Here is a 20,215-nt window from a genome sequence, read left to right as displayed (position 1 = left end):
ATAACGCGTTGTAAAAACATTCGTACAATCGATAGTTAAATCAAGTGCGAAATTTAATTTATAGATACTTGTGTAAACGGGAAAGGTAAAATAGTGGAACGAATATTATTCTCACTATTCTAAAATGCAAGATCATCATGCAATTGGAACGAGTTGTATTTTCTGTTTAAGGATAGAAAAACCAGAGGGAAAGACAAACTACGGTATAATGAAGTTTATCTTTCTATAACGCATCTTCTCCTATCATATTTCTCATAAGCGCAACGTTACGTAATTATATTTTTCCTGCATAAGTTTGTTCAATAGTTTGAAATTTTTAATGCTCTTGAAACGTGATAAAACTAGTTGAAAATAGCGACGATAAAAATGGCACATCCGCACATTTTTCATTCTAGAGCAAGTATTTTCCAGTTCGATCATTCGTTCGGTTTTCTTTTTTCAATTTTTTACATGGAATTAATCCGAAACGTAACGTAATGCCCTAAAGACTACTTTTATAAAAATGTCAACTATTACGTAAAAAACTATTCCAAATCATAGCCTATAATCTTAAAGAATATTAAAAGGGATATTAAAGGATGGTCTTAAGTAACAATGTATTTATAATCGCTAGTTTCGTTCTTATGAACTTTTCATTCAAAAAGGAAAGGAATTTTAACGACGAGCAATCACTTTCATCGATTAATTATGGATAAACTCGAATTCGAGCATGTTTCATTTCCATGACAAAGGATATGAAACGAGTCGAGATCGTTTCGAAAACGAGTTCTACGCGGAATTATCTAGCAATTAAGGTATTAAAACATCGAGTCTGTGCATATTGTTAGCGATAAGTTTTCGCCAGTGCCGCGTAAGCGGTACCGTGCATATGGACGAAGAAATAGCGCAGTGTGTTAAGAAATGGGTTTGTGAGGCCAGGTGGCGTGGATCAAAGCAGACACCAAGGCAGTCCTGGCGATTCACGAACACGTGATCACGAACAACGCGCGTTTATCAGTAACACACAGTGACTACAACACGTGGACGTTGAATATTCGTGGGGTACGCCGAGAAGATCGAGGCATTTACATGTGTCAAGTCAACACGGATCCTATGAAGAGTCAGGTACGAATAAATTATCCTTTGAAATAACAAGTCGTGCAATAAGAAAAAAAAAAAAGAAATGAAATGAAAAAAAAAAATAAAGAAAGGAAGAAAAAAAGAAGAGCGGAGAAAGAGTGGGAAAGGAAAGGAAAATGGTCGGAGAAGTAGAGAATCTTTTTACCGTAGATCCGGGTCAGATTTTTATTGTACGCAATGCTTTGGTATGGAAGGCATTCATTTCAAAGTGAAATCCGTTCTGTGCTTGGTGAAAGTAGTGTTTTCCGACGGTCTGCACCCGCATAGACGGAGGTGGCTAAATTCCAACGAATTATGTTCTAAAATTTTCGGAATTTACATGGCAGAAATATGACCGTTTCCTGTCCCAGCTTAATTAAAATCTGCTTAATAATTAAACGTCTTCGAGGCCAGAAGTTAAAATACATTATCACGATTCCCCTAGATCGAGCTATTAAACGAAAATAATTCGTTGATTTCATGAAATTAAAGAATTATCCTTTTTCGGATTATATGATAATATTGCCATATTCTCTCTGCAATAGAGCATGATAATACCGATACCTTGGTGTATTGAATTTACAGAGCGCGTTTCTAGAAGTGGTGATACCGCCGGACATAATATCCGAAGAGACCTCGAACGACTTGATGGTACCTGAGGGCGGATCCGCAAAACTGGTCTGCAAGGCTCGCGGCTATCCAAAACCTGAGATCGTATGGAAGCGAGAAGATGGCGCCGAGATTATTTCCCGTGCCGGATCGTCCGGTGGCAAAACGAAAAGTGAGTATGTTTACAAAACCTACAAACCCGTGATTGCGTCTCCAGTTATGTTCGGTTTTTATCTTCATTACATCAGTTGGAAATACGTCGAGTATTTTTGCACTGGTTGTATTTCTTTAATACGATCATTTTTTGAAAAAGATAATACTCTTTATAAGTTGCGTTTTTGATTACCAATTGCGTAACTCGGATTAAACATCTCGAAAATATTATTCTACCTGATATTTCAATTATTTCAGCTCCATTTTCATTATTAAATTTTCTTTCACGGTTTTACATGACAGGTATTATATGTAAATATGATCAAATTACTGGATATTCCATGGAAAATATGTATGGGCTTTTGGAATTTTATTTGTGATTTATATTAATAGTAATCTTTTTGTATCCTTCGGTTTTATCAATGATTTCAGTATTCATACAAAAATATCAGCAATTTTGAAAATAACGATACTGTATAATTTCCATTATAGTCAATCAACAGTGAATAAATGACGATTTATATGTTACTTGGATCGACTTTGAGTATGCGAAAAGATTGCGAAATGGCGATGCCAATGGCGTGTATATAATATGATAATATATTTTCGATGTAAGTAAAGCGGCTCGTATAAAACATCAGATTGAAATCGGAAAACAGGGATAATATCGAAATTGAAGTCAATTCATCAACTTCACCTCGTACATTTCAATTCATAAATCACAACTTTTTGAAGAGCTCCCCTTTTCTGTTCGTGGAAACTGTGTCAACTGATATGTGGTACAAGCGAAATTTCAGCAAATTCATGCATCTTGTGATTAAAATTTCAAACAATAGAAGTTTTTCTGTGTTAAAAATGGAATAAATTACAGCAAAAATCAAACGAACTTTTATAAATTAACTTTTACGAAGTCGACGCATTCGACGTATGATGGTACATCCAACGAGTTAAAACATCCCAACATACTTTTCTCTTTTTGCGACAAATTTTTTCACATTCGTAATATAGTTTGCATGATAATTTTCGCTTATTTTCATACTTCGGTGATTATGAAATCGATTTTAAAGTGTAAGATATACGATAATTCCTCAGGCTACTGAACTCGTGAGCGAAACGAAACTGTCGCCACTCATATTTCAATGTTTTCCTCCTCGTTGCATCGAATCATGCAAATATTCGTCGCCTCGATACTTGTCACAATGCCGACTTAAGTAGAGTTTTGACAGCCATTGAATGAACCAGTAATTTGATATATTCTCAGCGAAGAAGTAATTTTCAAACTCGACGTGCACGCTATAGACGTAAACAATTTAAGGAAAATAATTCATACTTTAACGTCGTAAGATAATAGAACATATAAATTCTAATCTCATTCATAGTAGATTATTCACTAGACGTGACAAATATGAAACCACGCGTCAATTTGTGAAAAAAGATCCCACGTCGTTTCTTGAAGTTTCTTTTCAAGGAAAGCACGCGCATTTTTTTTGTGTTAGATAGCGAAATATTAGAAATAATTTGAAGAATAAAAATTTCAGCAGTATACGTATAAACTCACGTTACTCGCATTATCTTGTGAAGTCCTCCAGTTTTATTTCCACTTCGAATCGCTTCGTCTGTTGAATTCGTAGAATTTCATAGAAGAATTCAAGTATACGTTTTTGAGAAATAGTACCAATTTAAAGGTAAGATCGAGTTTCAGTACAAAAGACTTGTAACGCAAGCATGTCTGTTCGAAGAACCGGTCTACTTTTACTCCTCTCTTCTTTGATATTTTTCGAGATTACTTTAGTTATTCAAATATAGGGTCCATGGATTCCTCAACAAAAAAATCTTTTAATTTTTAGAAAAATATTTATTATCGGGAATGCAGTAGGAAATAAGATGATATTTTTTAGAGACAATAATGCATTCTTTTGCATAAAACAATAGAGTATTTTCATTTCGTCGAGAGAAATGCTGATTCGCAAGCGAAGGTGAAACTGCATTTTCACCCTCAGCTGTTCGCTCGCACTTCGTGAGGAGTTCGAGCAAGTAGTATCGATGTGTTGAATTGAACGGGACGATAGCGGAACCTTAAGCTTCGTATCGCATCTAATCCAATGTGTTTGATTAGTAATAGAGCCAATTCGATTATTTACTCGATAAGGTTGAACGAATCAACCGTGTAAGTAGCTTTCCATTGACATCGAGATTCAATTGAAGCATTACACTTTATATGTCAAAATTCTGAAATTCAAACAAACAGTAAGGAAAACAGACAAGTTTTGATAAACTATATATTTAGTCTTTATCTTTCGTATTGATTCACCGAAAGTAAACTTGCAAATTTATTCGACCGAGAAATCCTTCGAATCAGCGAAAATATTACTTGCACGAATTCGAATGAATCATTTTTTAAGCAACCAGTCTCCAAATAAACTTCTCACTTTTATTGCTCTAATTGACAGCACCTTTACAAATTAATTTTCCATAAAATATCACTATGCTCGTTTAGTGAAGAAAAAAGCTCAGATCTACGTAAATAATTCACATTGGTAAGTTTGCGTTTCGATTTCTCGAGAAATCACCCATTCGACAAGCGACTCACAAAATTTTTCAGAATCTTTAATTCCGCTCGTCTGACTCTGTATTGCAGTAGCTACTGCTGAAGGAGAAACGCTGACTCTGTCGAAAGTAACCAGAAGCGAGATGGGTACCTACCTGTGCATCGCGAGTAACGGAGTACCACCATCAGTCAGCAAACGAATGATGCTGCACGTACACTGTGAGTACGCCCTAATATCGTTTCACTAGCTATTTTCACCGAAAAGATTTATCTCAGCCACCCTTCGTAATCCAAAGATTATCTTCATAGCCGAGGAATGGATTCCGCTAATTCCCGTTTATCGGGTTCTGGCTTATTTTTAGAGATTCTTACACGTTTCTGAACACGTACCATGCACCATGATTTATCAATGTCCACCACTATCGATCTAATTATCCCCCTGGTGTAATAATAGTTGAGGTCATTTATTTACGACGATTTAATATAGAAAATTTAATATAGGAGATAGGAAAAAGGTTGATGAACAACATCTCGATGAATGGTAGAAATTTTATCGCCAATGTTGACGTGATGGTTTATCCGTTGTTTCGAGTGAATCGTGTGGAGATCTTGTCTGTAATAATTTTTGTTGTTTTTTATATAATGGTCTAATAGATTTTATGATAATCTTTATCTAGAAAAAACGCGATAAGTCATAAATAAGATTGCCAATCTCCCCTGCTATAATAATTTCTTTATTTAGAGATCTTTCACGATCTATAATCATTCTATCTATAACCAACCGTTTATCAATGCTTCGAGATATTTAAATAACTCCCTCACGTCTGTTTTCTTTGCTGACTGCACGTGAAGCTGTAAATTGAGTTACTTCATCATACGTATAACATATTCAACGTCATGTCACACATATCAAATTTGTAACTTGTTTCCTACCGTGATATTCAAAATAAATATACTTCCAGACTCGTATCATTACATTGTTATAACAAAATTCTCTTCCTACGCGAAATGTGGTAAAATGCGAAATCTAGACAATATTTTTCATTAAAAATGCTTTAACTTCTTTATTATAAAAGTTGTAGCGATTGAAATTTTGAAAAAATGTATTGTACATATAAATACTTCAAAAGTATTACCGGTTCTAATAATAAAGCAATTACTCTTTAGCGCTTGAAAATTATCGTTCACTGTAAGGATATATTACAGCCCTTTTATTGAACCCTTCAACTTTTATTTTCCCGTGAAAACAAATTAATGTTTGATGCTTCATAAGTCGTGCGTGTTTTCACGAATCAATTATTTTATATATGGAGATAAAAGCTTGGGAATTCATAACACACGTGTATTGAGACTTACACAATGCTACCAAAACACATGAATTTGTTGTTCAGCAACGTAAAGAATTTAGGAAATGTAATTAATGAAGAAATATTTATTTTATACGAATTTCGCAAATCTTCAAATCTCTAAAATATGTGTCAAACATTAAAAACCTGGGAAGTCTAAAATTTCTATAAAACCGAAAAATACTAGAAATTCTAAAAATAAAAATTCTAGATCTTTTTGAAGTCTCAATACAAATAGCTACCATGTTACGTGCTGAAACAAGATCCATCGAAACGAAATTGATGGCATTCAATTATGTGTTTAACCATGTATTTCTCTCTGTTCTGCAAGGAAAGGAAGAAAGAGGAAAGGTGAACAGAGTTCTTTGAAACATTAGGACATAAAAATTTCTTAAAATTCACGACGCCGAGAAATGAAATGCATCATTGACAAAGCACAAGGAATAGAACAAAGAAATAAAATTCCTCCGGCAACTAGACCACGATAAAGCCATCATATTCCCGCCACTTAGGCACGGAGTGTATTCTGTGAATCGCGCACAATGCGAAGCCGCGGTCCTATCCGACGCGAGTTGCAATCTTAAGGACGTCCCACCTCAAACCAAATGTACACAGCGTGGTTAGGCTACCAAAGGCAAAGGAGAACGAATGAAGAAGAAGCAAAAAAGAAGAAATAAAAAAGCGAAGAAAGAGAAAAGCAAGAGTGTGGTTGCAGCGAGCATGCACGAAGATAGCCATCGTATCCTTCTTTACATAATTTCAACGTTGCAAAAGGGAAACTCGTATCTGTATTAGAAACGGAGAAGAAGAAGCGGTGGGAAGGTGGAAAGCGAGAGGATGATTGCAGACGGTAACGGAGTGGAAAAAAGAAAGTAAAGATAAATTGCAACTTAAATAACAGTAGGAACGAGCTAAGGCGCGACGAATAGAGTGTACAAAGCAGAATCTTGGAAAAAGAGAAAGATAATATAATTATTCTGTAGACGATATATCGACTGCTAAATATAGATAGAAAGTAAAAGAAGAATAAGCACGAGAAAGGAAATGCGCACCTACCCAATGGAATACGCAAAAATAGTGAATAAAGTTTAATAACGGCAATATTGCAACTTATAATGTTCAAAAAGTAATTGAAGCAGTTTTAAAATCCGTTAACTTACATTTACTTATCTTTAATCTTAAAAATCCACGCTTACAATTAGATCTCAAAACTGAAACTAGCACATAAAATTGAAAATGAACAAAATCCCCAAATAAAATAAATGTGAATAAAGTAAATAGTTTAATAAACGCAATATTGCAACTTATAATGTTCAAAGAGTAATTGAAGCAGTTTTAAAATTCGTTAATTTACATTTACTTATCTTTAATCTTAAAAACCCACGCTTACAATTAGATCTCAAAACTGAAACTAGCACATAAAATTGAAAATGAACAAAATCCCCAAATAAAATAAATGTGAATAAAGTAAATAGTTTAATAAAGGCAATATTGCAACTTATAATGTTCAAAGAGTAATTGAAGCAGTTTTAAAATTCGTTAATTTACATTTACTTATCTTTAATCTTAAAAACCCACGCTTACAATTAGATCTCAAAACTGAAACTAGCACATAAAATTGAAAATGAACAAAATCCCCAAATAAAATCTAACAGTAATTAAGCCTACAAGCTCAAATCAACAACGGAATAGTGAACGAACAAGCAAGTTGGAAAAAAAGGCGTGTAAGCAAAAGAACTGCGAATCAGTGGTGTAGCCAATGACCGGCGAGTTAAATCGCGGTTACTATTGCGTTCCTCGGTGTCTTAGGACCGAGAGAGAGGTAATTCTTCGCCGGAAATTGGATGTACCTAGGTTCCTGCTACGATCTTGCACCTGCCCTCGAGCGATAAGATCGTGCGGGATAATCGAATTTCATTGAATACGCTCCGTGCCCGCAGACCGTATAGACGATTGCATTCGCGAGCTATTGCTTCGAAATTCAAGCGATCGGGGCTATTGTCGATTGAGAGACCAGGCTGAGGAGAAGGACAAACCGGATCATCTCGAAGATGGCTGGAGGATCGTCTGTGTGTTACGGGGAAACGCTCAAAGACAGGCAGAGAAAGGGGTTTTACGATCGATCCGGTTCGACTCGTTCTGATTGTTACATCGCCACGCAAAGCGAGAAATTTACGTGGTCTCTTCGTTGGGAACGGAGAACGATCGTCCCTCCTTTTATCTTCCACGAACAAGTAAAACAGAAGAAGAACGCGAGAGGACCTCGTTTCCTATCTCTGTCTTTCCTCCTTTTTTTTTTTTTTTTTTTTTGATAAAAGCGCGCGGTCCTCGACGCGAGTCGAAAGAACCTCGTTGCCTGGAAACGTGACCGGAGGGAAGGAAGAGGAGAGGCGCGAATTTTTGTCCGATTCGGCCATTCCAAAGGTCTTCCGCGAAATTTCATTTTGATACAATTTCAAGATAGGTCGTTACAACGAATCTTAAGGGTACTCGCGCGCGATAGAACATTTATTCTATGAGAGAAACGACGATGCTTCTTTTCGCATGAAAGCGCCACCAGGACTCTTTCTTTCGTTAATTCGCTGGCTGATAAGGAATTTCTTTCCGTATCTCTGCTGCGAGAAATTTGTGAAAGAAATTTGTTCCTGGAAGTAGGAAATTGAATATATCGAAGTTAATGTACAAAATGTGGAATGTTGGTATTGAAGCAACATCAAAGCACTTTCAGAAAGACTTCGTTCGAGTTAACTAAACTTTGTTTAAAACGTCTTATAGACCAAACGTTTCTCAATATTTTTAATGGAGAATAACGAAAGGACCTCCAAAAGAAATTGCACGTAAGAAAACTCTGTGAGAAAGATGGTATTTCTTGAATGATTCGCATCTTTTCTTTCGCATAATTTTTTAATTGCAACCATATTACTTGTCCCAGTTACGTGAACCAACCTGTATATTGTCGACAACTTTTCTGCGTTCCACGTAACAGACAATATGAGTTTTAAAAACTTGTATCATTTGTTCACGTGGAAAAACCTTCTCATATTTCTCACCAATGTCTAACTCATATCCGCCTAGATGGTTCGTTGATGTTTGATGAAACGCGTTGATAATGTTCAACATATCCTCGCTACACGTACGTACATAGCGACAGAAGTGGAAAATCAGATTAATAATCTCTGGCTTCTGAATTAAACATGCAGTGGTTCAAATTCAGCGCGTAATTCCCAATTGTGCAATAGCTGGTCATTATTGTGCAGAAAGCCTGCTTAACCGTTGCCAACACCTTCCCACCATTTTGCTTCCCCTGTTGTACAACTCTTGAATAGCAACGTGTGAATGGAAATAACTGACACATCGGCTGCGTTCACAGAGCTCTGGTTAATTGTTGGTTGATTACACGCGATTTACTAGCCGCGACCAAAACAAATTCGATTGTTTAATTAGCGTGTCTTACAACGGTGAAACGATACGCGAACGAGACTCCGTTCATCGTGTTATTTATCACGTTAGTCATAGTTATCTGTCGTTTTTACTCATCGTGAGACGATGATCGTACAGAATATCGTATAAAATACACGAAACGAGCATATCTGTTGCATAACTTTGACAATCGCAGGCATTTTAATCGATGATTATCTTTGATACGATAAAAGAAAGAGTCAAAAATAATATTAATGAAAGAATATCGTAGTAAAACATGGTTTACCTATGTAATAATAGAATGGAATTGGGTGTTATCTTATTAAGGTAGAAACACCATGGTTTCCTCATTCTGGAGCGAGGAAAATGCTACTTCCCGTGGACCGTACTTATCCTGTGGAAACCGCAGTCTTCTCTATCTAGAATCCCTTAATGTCTTTCCTTGTAAGCTTATTTTACGTCAAAAAACAACACCGTTTAAATGGTCCTTAATTCGTCAGCAATCTCTCTATTCTATTTTTGAATAAATATTTTCTTTCAGTTACACTTCCAAATGACAATTTATTAAAACTCAAACGTAGAGAAGTTCTAGTATCTTATCAATTACTACGTTTATTTTATTAATCGAACTCGTGATTAATCTTTCTACGTTTCAATAAAGTTCTGGTTATAATTTAATACTTTAATCGCAATTAGTTATCCCTCGACAATTCTAAATTTTATTATTAAAAACACCTATAAAGCATAAAACTGAAAGGTTGCAGTTTTCTGTTGGTTACCTATACTTTCTACGATGGTACTCAAAAGACAGTAAACCTCAAAGTGTTTATTAGCCGAAAGTTATTTAGCAAGGTGGCTCGTTTCTGCAGAATATTTCGGTCAAGAAAATTAAAGGGTTAAATTTACTGGGTCACCGTTCTACCCTAAATAAACGTGCCCACTAGCTATCTATCTAGACCGTTTCACTCGCAGGACTTAATTTAGATTCGTGCGGATTAACTTCTAACTTTTGACCGACTCTACAACTAGTCTACAGCTACGAATCTTCTCACGTCTCTGATCACGCTACTGATTCTTCCAATTTTTATTTGCAGCAATGCACGATCTAATAAGACAATAGTATTGAAATATTTGCACCAACATTGAACGATTTGATCAATCTTCTTTGATCATTTTGAACAATATATTATCCATGAGAATCACGCGTAATATACCGCGGTCCAACAGTTTCATTTGACAGAAAGCTAATCGATAAAGGAAAAAAACAACGGGTACAAGTTTCCAATAGACCTAATAGGCGATGCTAGTCGAGGCTTCGCGAGTTCCTCGCAAATTGAAGTAGCCTCGATGCATCGTGCTACCTGCATTTATCGCGGCTGTCTGCGTTAATCAAACTGATTACAACTGCCGTAAATCGCTGTCGCTGGTGGAACAATTTCGGGCCAGTTCACCTCTTCTGGGACAAATTGTACGAAGCTTTATTTTGTTCCGCGCAATTCCGCTTCCATTTCTGGAGTATCGCATGTAACAATCGCTTTGTAATTGCTTATGACGATACATGGAAGAACTTATGAGAACATAACTAGTTCCGCCACTATTCCAAATTTTCATAGTTGGAAGGTTAAAATTTATATATTAAGAGAATTTCGGGGAATAGAACTTAATATGTCATAGATGTTTTATGTACTTTATTTATTCATGTATTAAAATACTTTGGTCTGATCATAATAGTGTAGTATCTTATATTACAATTAGTTTAATGACAATGAATGAATTAAACAGATGTTGATTAAACATGAAACGATGGTTGTTTAACGTGAACTAATCACAACAACGTATTATAATTTAGACAACTAAATAGTTCATTTGAAACTCTCGTCACCACGGATCCAACGCTTTCTCTTACGCAGACCACACTCTCTCGACAACGCTAGCAATACTCTTTCTCTGACTTCTCAACTAACACTCTCCGGCTTCTCCACTGACACTGACTGTTAATTCGTCTTTCTCCCTTAGCATCCCTTTGTCTTCTGTCTTAGCCCCACCACATACATGTTCCGCAACCGCTCGTTGCCAGGGTCACATAGGCCTTCGCCATGAAACTATTCGATTGAAGGACCGACGACACATTGATGAGCCTGTCGGCACTTCGGCTTTCTCGCAACATTGTTTATAGTTCGCCCGATATCTCTTAGGCATTTCGTCCACGATACTACAATAGTATGTGAATTTTATCAAAGTATACGAATTAATGAATTTTTTAATCGGTAGAATATTACAATCAATTCTTATAAAGATTTTTTAGTAATTACGATGTCTTAATTTGTAACCTTACGGTAAGACTACTTCTTTTGGTACATATCTTAATGGATTAAAGTATCCTTTGCTAATTAAATCTGTTGTGTAGATCCAGTGTACAGTGCCTTTTCAGTCTTCTCCGGTGGTCTGTTCTATTTAGAAGCTGAGTGACTAGAGGATTAGAATGCTTAGTGAAGCGTATATTGTAGCTGTTACTGAATTTCAAAATTTCTTCTTTAACTCTTGGTATTTTTAAGTTTCTGTGTATGGTTTCATTGGTTTACGTACCGAGGGGCATTACAAATAAGCCTGAGCGTTTTCGATTGAAATCACTGTAGAATCTCAATGTTGGAATTGAATTCCTGCACCCCACAGTTGAATCCCATAGATCTATACAGGTTTTAGAATGATTTTATATAAAATGATTTTGTTTTCTAGACTTAATTTCAAACGCTGGCCTATGAGTCAGTAAAACTGTCTTTAAGTAGAACTTACTTATTTCCAAGTTAATCTTCTGTCTAATAGCTTTACTGTATCCATGGCTGAAATTATTGTGTTGTTTAGCATTACCAGTGGACATGTGCGTTTTTTTAAGGTGAACGTAACATGCGTTGATTTGCCTTCATTTGTGTTCCAAGTGATCCTGAAGGACTGGAGAAGCTACTTCGGGGTTTTTATCCGCTGCTAAGCTTGCGGTATCGTCAGCAAATGTAGCTCTATTGACATTGGCCGAAATGAGTAGGTCTGTCGTATAGATAAAGTATAAGATTGGTCTAAGTACACAGCATTGTGGTACTCCAGCCTCGGTAGGAAAAGCTGCAGTTGTAGCATCTAAAAATCTTAAATTGTCTGTTGTTTAGGTAAGAATGCATGATTTCTTTCCCAATTCCCGGCTAATATTATGTGTAATACGGTATACCAGTTCAATTGTTGAATACCGTTTTCGAAACCCAAATTGATGATTTGGAATCGTCACTGTATCATCCAGTATGGTACGTAGGCGTTTGTTTAACTTTTTTTCCAAGAGTTTGGATAGGCTCGATAGTAAGCTTGGTCGGTATGATACTACAGTCGTTCGTGAATGAGTGTGATGTTTGACAGTTTCCATGAGGATGGATAATAACCAAAAATGGATGATTACGTTAAAATTGGATATGCTGAGCGCTGTCCCCTTTTTCGGTAATTCTTTGATCACCTTATCGCTGATCATATCGTGTCCTAGGGCTTTCATAGAGTTAAGATTTTTGTCAATCATTGCATTGACTTCCTGGAAAGAAAAGAACTTGATAGGGAAAGAGGCTTGGCTTGACGATTGGAGATGTTTAAATATTTCGGTTTCACACGAAATGGATTTGGGAAGAAACGGTTTGAATACTGTAGCTAGATGAGAAGCGAATAGGTTGGCTCTGTCTATGGGACACCTTTCCCAATCACCACGTGGAGAACTAATGGAAGGAATTATCTGCTGTGATCTAGTGAGTCTGTTCGGAACTTTCCAGAGAGAGTAGTTTGTAAGGGATGTGGAAGTCAGCTTATCCAAATATATTTAAAAACACTCATTTCTGAACTTTTGTGGAAATTTTCTGGTTTTCTGGTTGCGTTGTTTAGTTTCCGTTTGTCTTCTATTTTGTTTTCTTCAAGTTTGTCTACTTCAGAATGTCTGCTACTTTACACCTTCCTAACCTTCGTAACTATAACCTTCGTAACTTCCTTTTATCTTCAATTTTTCCCTAAAGTGAGACCAATTAATTGGTTTGTTATAGATTCAGATAGCAGGTTGATTTTCAATAATTGTAGAACCGACTGTTACAATAACTGGTGAGTGATCTGAGGACAACTCTAGAGAACAATTAACTTGAATGTATCTCGGAGATATATTTTTGTTTATGAAGAAGTCCAGTAAGTCAAGTAATTTGTTTGTGTCCATAGGTCAGTATGGGTTCACCTGTACTAATGTAATTTAATTTATTTGATAAAATACTTTTGTATAGTAATCTACCTTTTGGAGTGATGTTTCTATTACCCCAGTCAATACGTTTAGCATTAAAATCGCCTCCTGCTATAAACCTGTGACCCAGACTTTAAAAGAAAATGATCAAAATCCTCTTTTAATAAGCTGTGCCTCGGAGAACAATACATAGGTATTTCAAACGGACTATGCCAATCTTGAATCATAATGTTAGTTGCTTGGAGATGATCCTTCTTGTATAGTGGAAGTTCGTAGTGCTTGATATTAGATTTTATAATAATACCTGATCCGCTAAGGTATCGAGAGTGATAAGTATTGTAACCGTTGGCTTTAAACTAAATTTTGTCCGTAAAATGAGTTTCAAGAATAAGCATTATGTCTATTTCTTGGCAGTCTAGAAAGATTTCTAGGTCGTTTTTATGTCGAACCAGGCCGTTAGCGTTCCGATACGTATCGACTTCATTATTTGGCATTAAACGTCATTTTGTTTATTACAGTAACGTTAGCAGAGGCAGCAGGTTATTGATCCGTTCTGTTTGTTTCTCAATTAGTTTCTCTAGCCCGTGAAAAATTTCTGTAGTTTGTTATTTTGTTGAAAATTTCGTTATTTTGTTTATTACTAGCGTTAGCGGAGCCAGCAGGTTATTGATCTGTTCTGTTTGTTTCTCAATTAGTTTTTCTAGCCCGTAAAGGATTTCTGTAGTTTGTGCATTAACTGTTTGGCTGTTATCGATGTTATCATGTGGGCGTTTATCGCTCGTATTTCCTAGAATTGCCCAAGTATAGGATACGGATGAAGAGGCAAGTCTTAAATGGCTTCTTATTTCGTTATCTAGAGAAGTAATATTAGGATTCTGATTGTATTTCGGTCTGAATTCAAGGTACATTTTTCTACAGAGCACCTTATGAGCTGGACAGCTGTTATAATTTTTTGGATAATTATCTCAGCAAAGGACGCATTTCGGAGGAATGTCTGCCGATTTAGTGCACTCATTTGTTGGATATTAATCTGAGCATTTTACACAGCGAAATTGGTGATTACAATATCTTTCGGTATGGCTGTATCTTTAACATCTCTTGTACTGCACTATCTCTCTTTTTTTTATGTAGTGGTTCGAGGTTTACTATGTACTTCACAATTTTGTCAATGTTGTAAATGATTTAGTTATTTGGCTTTGCTTGAGGTCTATGAGAAACATGGACATTGGATTTTGTGTAGCTCTGTGTTCTATATCGCTGATGTTAGTTACTTCGTGTCCGTGCTGTAGAAGTTCTTCCTTTAATCCTCCTAGGTCTGCTGAGTGACGTAAGTTGCGTAGGACTACACAAAAAGGCCTGTCCTGTTTTAATTGAGACAATGTGAAAGTTAGCGTCCAGCATGTTTAGAAATTTTATTATTTTTCTGTATGAATTAAAGCTAGTCGGTATTATCTTGACCTGGTCATTATTTACTTTTAATTTGAATTCGTCTGTACCGACGATACTTATCAACGTTTTCGTCATTCTTTGTATGTCTATGACGTCATCAGGGTGGGTTGGAAGAGACGGGGATTCCCTCTGTGATGGTTAACTTTCAGGTATATCCATCAGGTGTATCTAATAATATAAATCTATTGGAGGTTGTTATTGCATTTATCTCAGGATCTTCTTTGAATTTTGCATTCCTTTTTATATCCTTTTTCCCTCGCGGACTTCTTCCATGCTTATTTCTAGACAATTCTTTGGATAAGTCGTACTTCTGCCATGAAAGTGGCAGATCACCTGGTTGATGGATTGAGGAATGTCCTGGTTGTATGTTCGAAGCCATCTCCGAACCAGATAATACCGATTATAGTGAAAATCGGTATCAACGATCGAGCAGTTTCATACGCTTTTCTTCGTTTTCACTTCGAGATACATAGCTATAGTTGTCCTTTTCTAACGGTATTATTCGCTTACTGTTTGTAAACTGGCGGAGGATTATAGCAGACATCTGTACGCTATGACAGTTGGATCGCGGCTACAAATTAATAATGAATTAGTAATTAGAAGCAGCATATATTGACCTGTTTATAAGCGAACATTTTACACACATCTGCTCCATTCCTTAAAGTTACTTCTCTAAATATAAGACACTCTTTTTCCCTCGCAACAGCATTAGTGACAAATAAACGAATGAAAAACGATCGTCTAGTACACGCGGTCTCCGTGAGAGAAAACGACGTCTGTTCGGGGAAGTTTCGCAAGGTCGATGGTATTAACGAGATTCCTGATACCGGTGACGCACCAGTAACGACTGCTATAGTGGAAGTTGATACTAAAAAGCGATGAATAGTTTGTACACAAATTCCGAGGCGACTCGGTTCAACTTCTTCTATGAATCTAAAACTCGGCGCGAATGGAATTCTTCGTTGAACAGGCGTTCAAATTTGCCGAAAGGAATGGAATTCGACCACTTTCCAAAACTTAAAATATGGATTTAATTGAAGTTTACTCCACTCCCCTCCGGTGACTATGTATGGGTTGACTAAACTTTCATCGACCAGTGGGATATTTATCGAGGAGAAACGCGATTCTGATGACAGATCGATCGAAAGAAGCTTATGCATATTTTAAAGTATACCTACTTTGCAAATATTATTTTAAGATACATCCGACGACTCCTTTGAATTTAAATCTCGTATTAAAATTCCAACGTTATTGGATTCTATTCTTACTTTGAACTACGTTTAAAATACGAAACATTGTAACCTGCAATTTTTCTTTTCCAGAGAACAAGTATTCTAACGTTAAGATAATAAATCTAAAGATATCCTTTGTGTAAATTATATTACCATAAGCAATACAATGGCTGCAAAAAAAGTATTTACGCATACCTTTATTTTCCAATGAAATACTTTTTTATCAGCTTTCACGTTTCATTTTTATTGTATCAAATTTTTGTAGTGAATCCCATATAGATAGGAGAAATCATAGTAATGGTTTGAATCAGTAATGAAAAATTGTCGTTTTTATTGTCCACGCGCCAATCTGGAATTTCGACTCTTGTTTCCATAGATAAGAACTTTACGCGTATACCTCTTACTGCAGTATTGGATTTCTGTCGCCTTTACCTACCACTACCTCCCCTTACACGTTAAACTGCAGTTTACGATTTCTGCTTTACATCCTTTTTACGTCGCGCACTTTTTAGTCGGACTATTGTGATTTATGATCGCGTTATCGTCCGTAACATCACGACCAATGAATTCCTTCCATGGATACGATCGGTCGAAGCATTCTTGCCATGTGCGTATGCTAGTCCGAATGGAATCGTATTATTCGATTAAAACGAGCAATCTTGTATCTCCATTGGACAAACAGAAATTATGGTTACGCCGGTAGATCACGTTGGAATTAACGATTTTGAAATTGCTTATGCTGCTCGATTCGAATTTTTGAGATTGCTACTTTAACGTTGGATGTACTAACGTCTATATAGGTGTAGTAACATATGAAATTTGAGCAGCAAAGCATTTTTTACGGATTGTTAACTTTCAAACGAATCGCATATAAAAATATTAATATTTTTGCAACTTTTCAAGGATTACGACATGCACATTTGCGAAATTCAAAATTTTTATCCTCAGTTCATCTTTTAAACTTACGTTGACAAGATTTTGCAATCTTTAGTCTAAGTTTAATATTGTATAATCGCGCAGCGTGGCAAGCATTTGTCAGTCACTGAAGGGGCAGCAACGAAGACGATATGAAATTTACATTATTCCCAGGGATTATTTGCGTCAAAACGTAGCGGATGGACGCCGGAAACTCGGTGGTTACTGGTAGTTTCACAAGCGACGAGTACATCTTTAAACTGTCCATCAATATTGAACGAAGAAACCGTCGTACCAATCGTCTATTCACGCCGCGACGCCGGCTTGGTAGAGATGCAGCGAAGCGCGAAGGTTACAGTATTACCATGGAAGTACGAAGATCTGTCCTTTGGCCTAGAAGCAGAGGGAATTCTGCTTTCTATGGGAGCCATCCCCGCGAAACCACAGCCTGCTCCCTTAGCCAGTCAACCTAGAAACCTATTACAGGATTTCCTAGCGTTTTGCCGCAGCACGACAAGCGTATTTCGCTCCACAGTATTCCCAACTGGACATCTTTAAACGATTCGCTGTTTTAACACGTTCTACACAGCGCCGTCACCCGTTACGCTTGAATTCCTCCCTTGTCGACGATTTAAAGCAAATATTACATTTTACATGTTCCATATAATTGGCAGTATTACAAATTTATCCCTTTCTCTCTTTTTCAAATGAAATAGTTAAATTTTTTGTGAAAGTGAAAGTATTCTAGAAGAATCATTCTATATTAAACCAACATCTTTTTCGAAATAAGATTAAATCTTCTTGTATCCCAATTTCATTTTTATCTCGGAAAACTTTCATTATCTATATATATGAAATTTTAATATCAAATTACACGAATCAATAACGATTCTTTCGTTTTACCTTCAAATTGAAGGAATTTGTTAACGATAGAAAACAGTCTTGCAGGTACAATCTTTAAATTCTAAAGAAACTGTAAGTTAATAATTCCTTAGTTTAGTCAACATTCATGCGAGACAATAAATAGACTAGGGAGAACCGGCGCAGTCGTTAATACAAGTTAAGAAAGATTTATCGGAGGTTACCAGCAACTTTTGATATCATAGCGTTAATACTCATCATGAAGATCGGCTACCATCGGAGAAACCACATAAAGCGGCTTGACCAGCCAACCTGGAAACCTATTAGGGCATCCCAATGTTTCGCCTTACAGGCTTACTTCATCGCCACAATCGCATCAGGGGACACACCTTCGGCCGAAATCCTAAGCTATTAGCCGGGATTTCTCTTTCCTCCAATTTAAATGATTTATTTCGCGGCGAGCCGACCTATCTCCGACCAAATACCATCCTAGCCCTCTAACATTTTCAGAGAATGCCAGCGCTGGCGATATTTCGCCCTGTCGTTGCTGGCCCTTCTACAATTACCTTTCTTCCTTCCTTCCTCCCGTTCTTCCTTCCTTCGATAAAGATCAAATTGAATTGGTAAATTGATAGAGTTTTGTTTATACCCAGGCTCGCAAAAGTATTCGGATATTGGGAAATGCCGGTTATGAATATATTATGTGTATTATACGAAACGTTTTGAAATGTAGTTGGTTTTGTAACGAAACCTAATTGTCGCAGTTTTATTGATGGAGCGTGGAACAAATCTAAAAACGTGCATTTGCACATAGAAGCTACAAGATATTTAATGCAAGTATACGTTTCGCAGAGGTCACAAAAATATTTAAGCTCGGAATAACTTTCTGGCGAAAAGAGATTCAATCCGTTGTTCCTGGCAATTCGATTGTGGAAACGCGCGTTTATTGCCTCGGTGTATGTACATCTTTATTCACGTTTTTTGGATATCATCGTACTTTCAGCCTGGCCAATTACAGAATTGGATTTCGTTCAGCTCATTAATCTAAACATCGGACCGAAACGACGGTTCCGCAATCGAGCTAAATGAATATTCGAACGAACAACGGTACGTGTCGAGATATAAAGATTGATTTACGAGTCCCGCAAGTCTGTAGTTGAAACGAAAAAAGTTTTAATTCCCGCTATGGTGTATTAAATAATTCTGTCCGTATCGACGCGATGCCCTCAGCGTCGAAATTGTTCGTACCGTGAAAGCTTTCATCGAAACACAGTTATTTTCCCACCTTGAATAGCTTTCGAATACCTCTGAACAGGTTTCCTATTTAAATAGACTCTTCCAAATAAACATTTCCTTTCGAACAGATTTTCCAAACGCTTTAAAAGTATATCGGTTAATTAATTACGGCTAATTAATGTACAATACGTAAAATGGATCCCAAACCGATTCACGCGATACGTTCATATTACAGGAAGGTTGTGATTAATTATTTCGTTGATGGAAATTTAATGAATTCTTGGCTGATACGAATTAAAATTTGTTTGTTAATTAATGTCCGTTTGGCAGCGTTTCTGATTCTACAACAAAGGTAATTATTCGGATTGACGTTGTGTTTCGTTAAATTTATATTTTAGTCCATCTTTGTGAACAATTCAATTTAAATGTATAGCAAACAATACGATTTAAAAACATGGTTGGAAATTTGATTTTTAAATATTTTCTTGAATTTATGTCCTAATATTGGTAGAAGGCAACAATAGATTATTCTACGAGCTGCCAGTGAAGGGAATGTATTTTCCTCTCACTAGGGAATCAAAGGGTTCTCACTTCATTCCATCGCAAACCTACAAGTCCCAAGGGCACGCGAGAAACTGCAGATTTGTTTTCGTGTTATGCACGACGTGGTCTTCACCGAGTTGTGGTTTAGTTTGTAAGGTAATCGATATATGCTATCGTAATACAGTTCAATTTTGATTTTAATCTAATTTGCCCTTTTCGAACTCTGCTTTCTAACTCGATCAACCTCCTGACACCTTGAAAACTTCATCATGCTTTTGCGAGTCTCTCCTCTGCAACTAAACAGACTCGATACCACGTTTTATACTTCTATTAACAAGGTATAAGATTTATATAATTTACATTTGCAAATTTAAAAAGTAATTATTCATTTGACAGATAGTTTGAGAAATATTTGTAAATCGAATTACTTTTTACACCATCTTCTATTTGAAGATCGTAGGAAAGATACGATAATTGTATGCTTTTATTGATTATTTCTTTTAATCCCACATTATGATTGAACGAGAGAATTTTAGTGACGCAATTAAAAATGAAAACA

At 36.4% G+C, this 20,215-nt stretch overlaps 1 protein-coding gene across 2 annotated transcripts in view; it reads left to right on the top strand.

Moving 5' to 3' along the window:
* Nucleotides 1-20,215, top strand: part of LOC132908011 (lachesin-like) — a 186,804-nt gene that overhangs the window by 147,589 nt on the left and 19,000 nt on the right. For both annotated transcript variants that reach the window (XM_060961530.1, XM_060961528.1), the window contains exons 4-6: nt 919-1,104; nt 1,684-1,879; nt 4,499-4,627. In XM_060961530.1, the coding sequence (XP_060817513.1) occupies nt 919-1,104; nt 1,684-1,879; nt 4,499-4,627 (511 nt within the window). The remainder of the gene's footprint in view (nt 1-918; nt 1,105-1,683; nt 1,880-4,498; nt 4,628-20,215) is intronic.

The sequence above is a fragment of the Bombus pascuorum genome, chromosome 6, assembly GCF_905332965.1.
Source record: "Bombus pascuorum chromosome 6, iyBomPasc1.1, whole genome shotgun sequence".
NCBI lineage: Eukaryota > Metazoa > Arthropoda > Insecta > Hymenoptera > Apidae > Bombus > Bombus pascuorum.
This window is presented reverse-complemented; position numbering and strand designations above follow the sequence as displayed.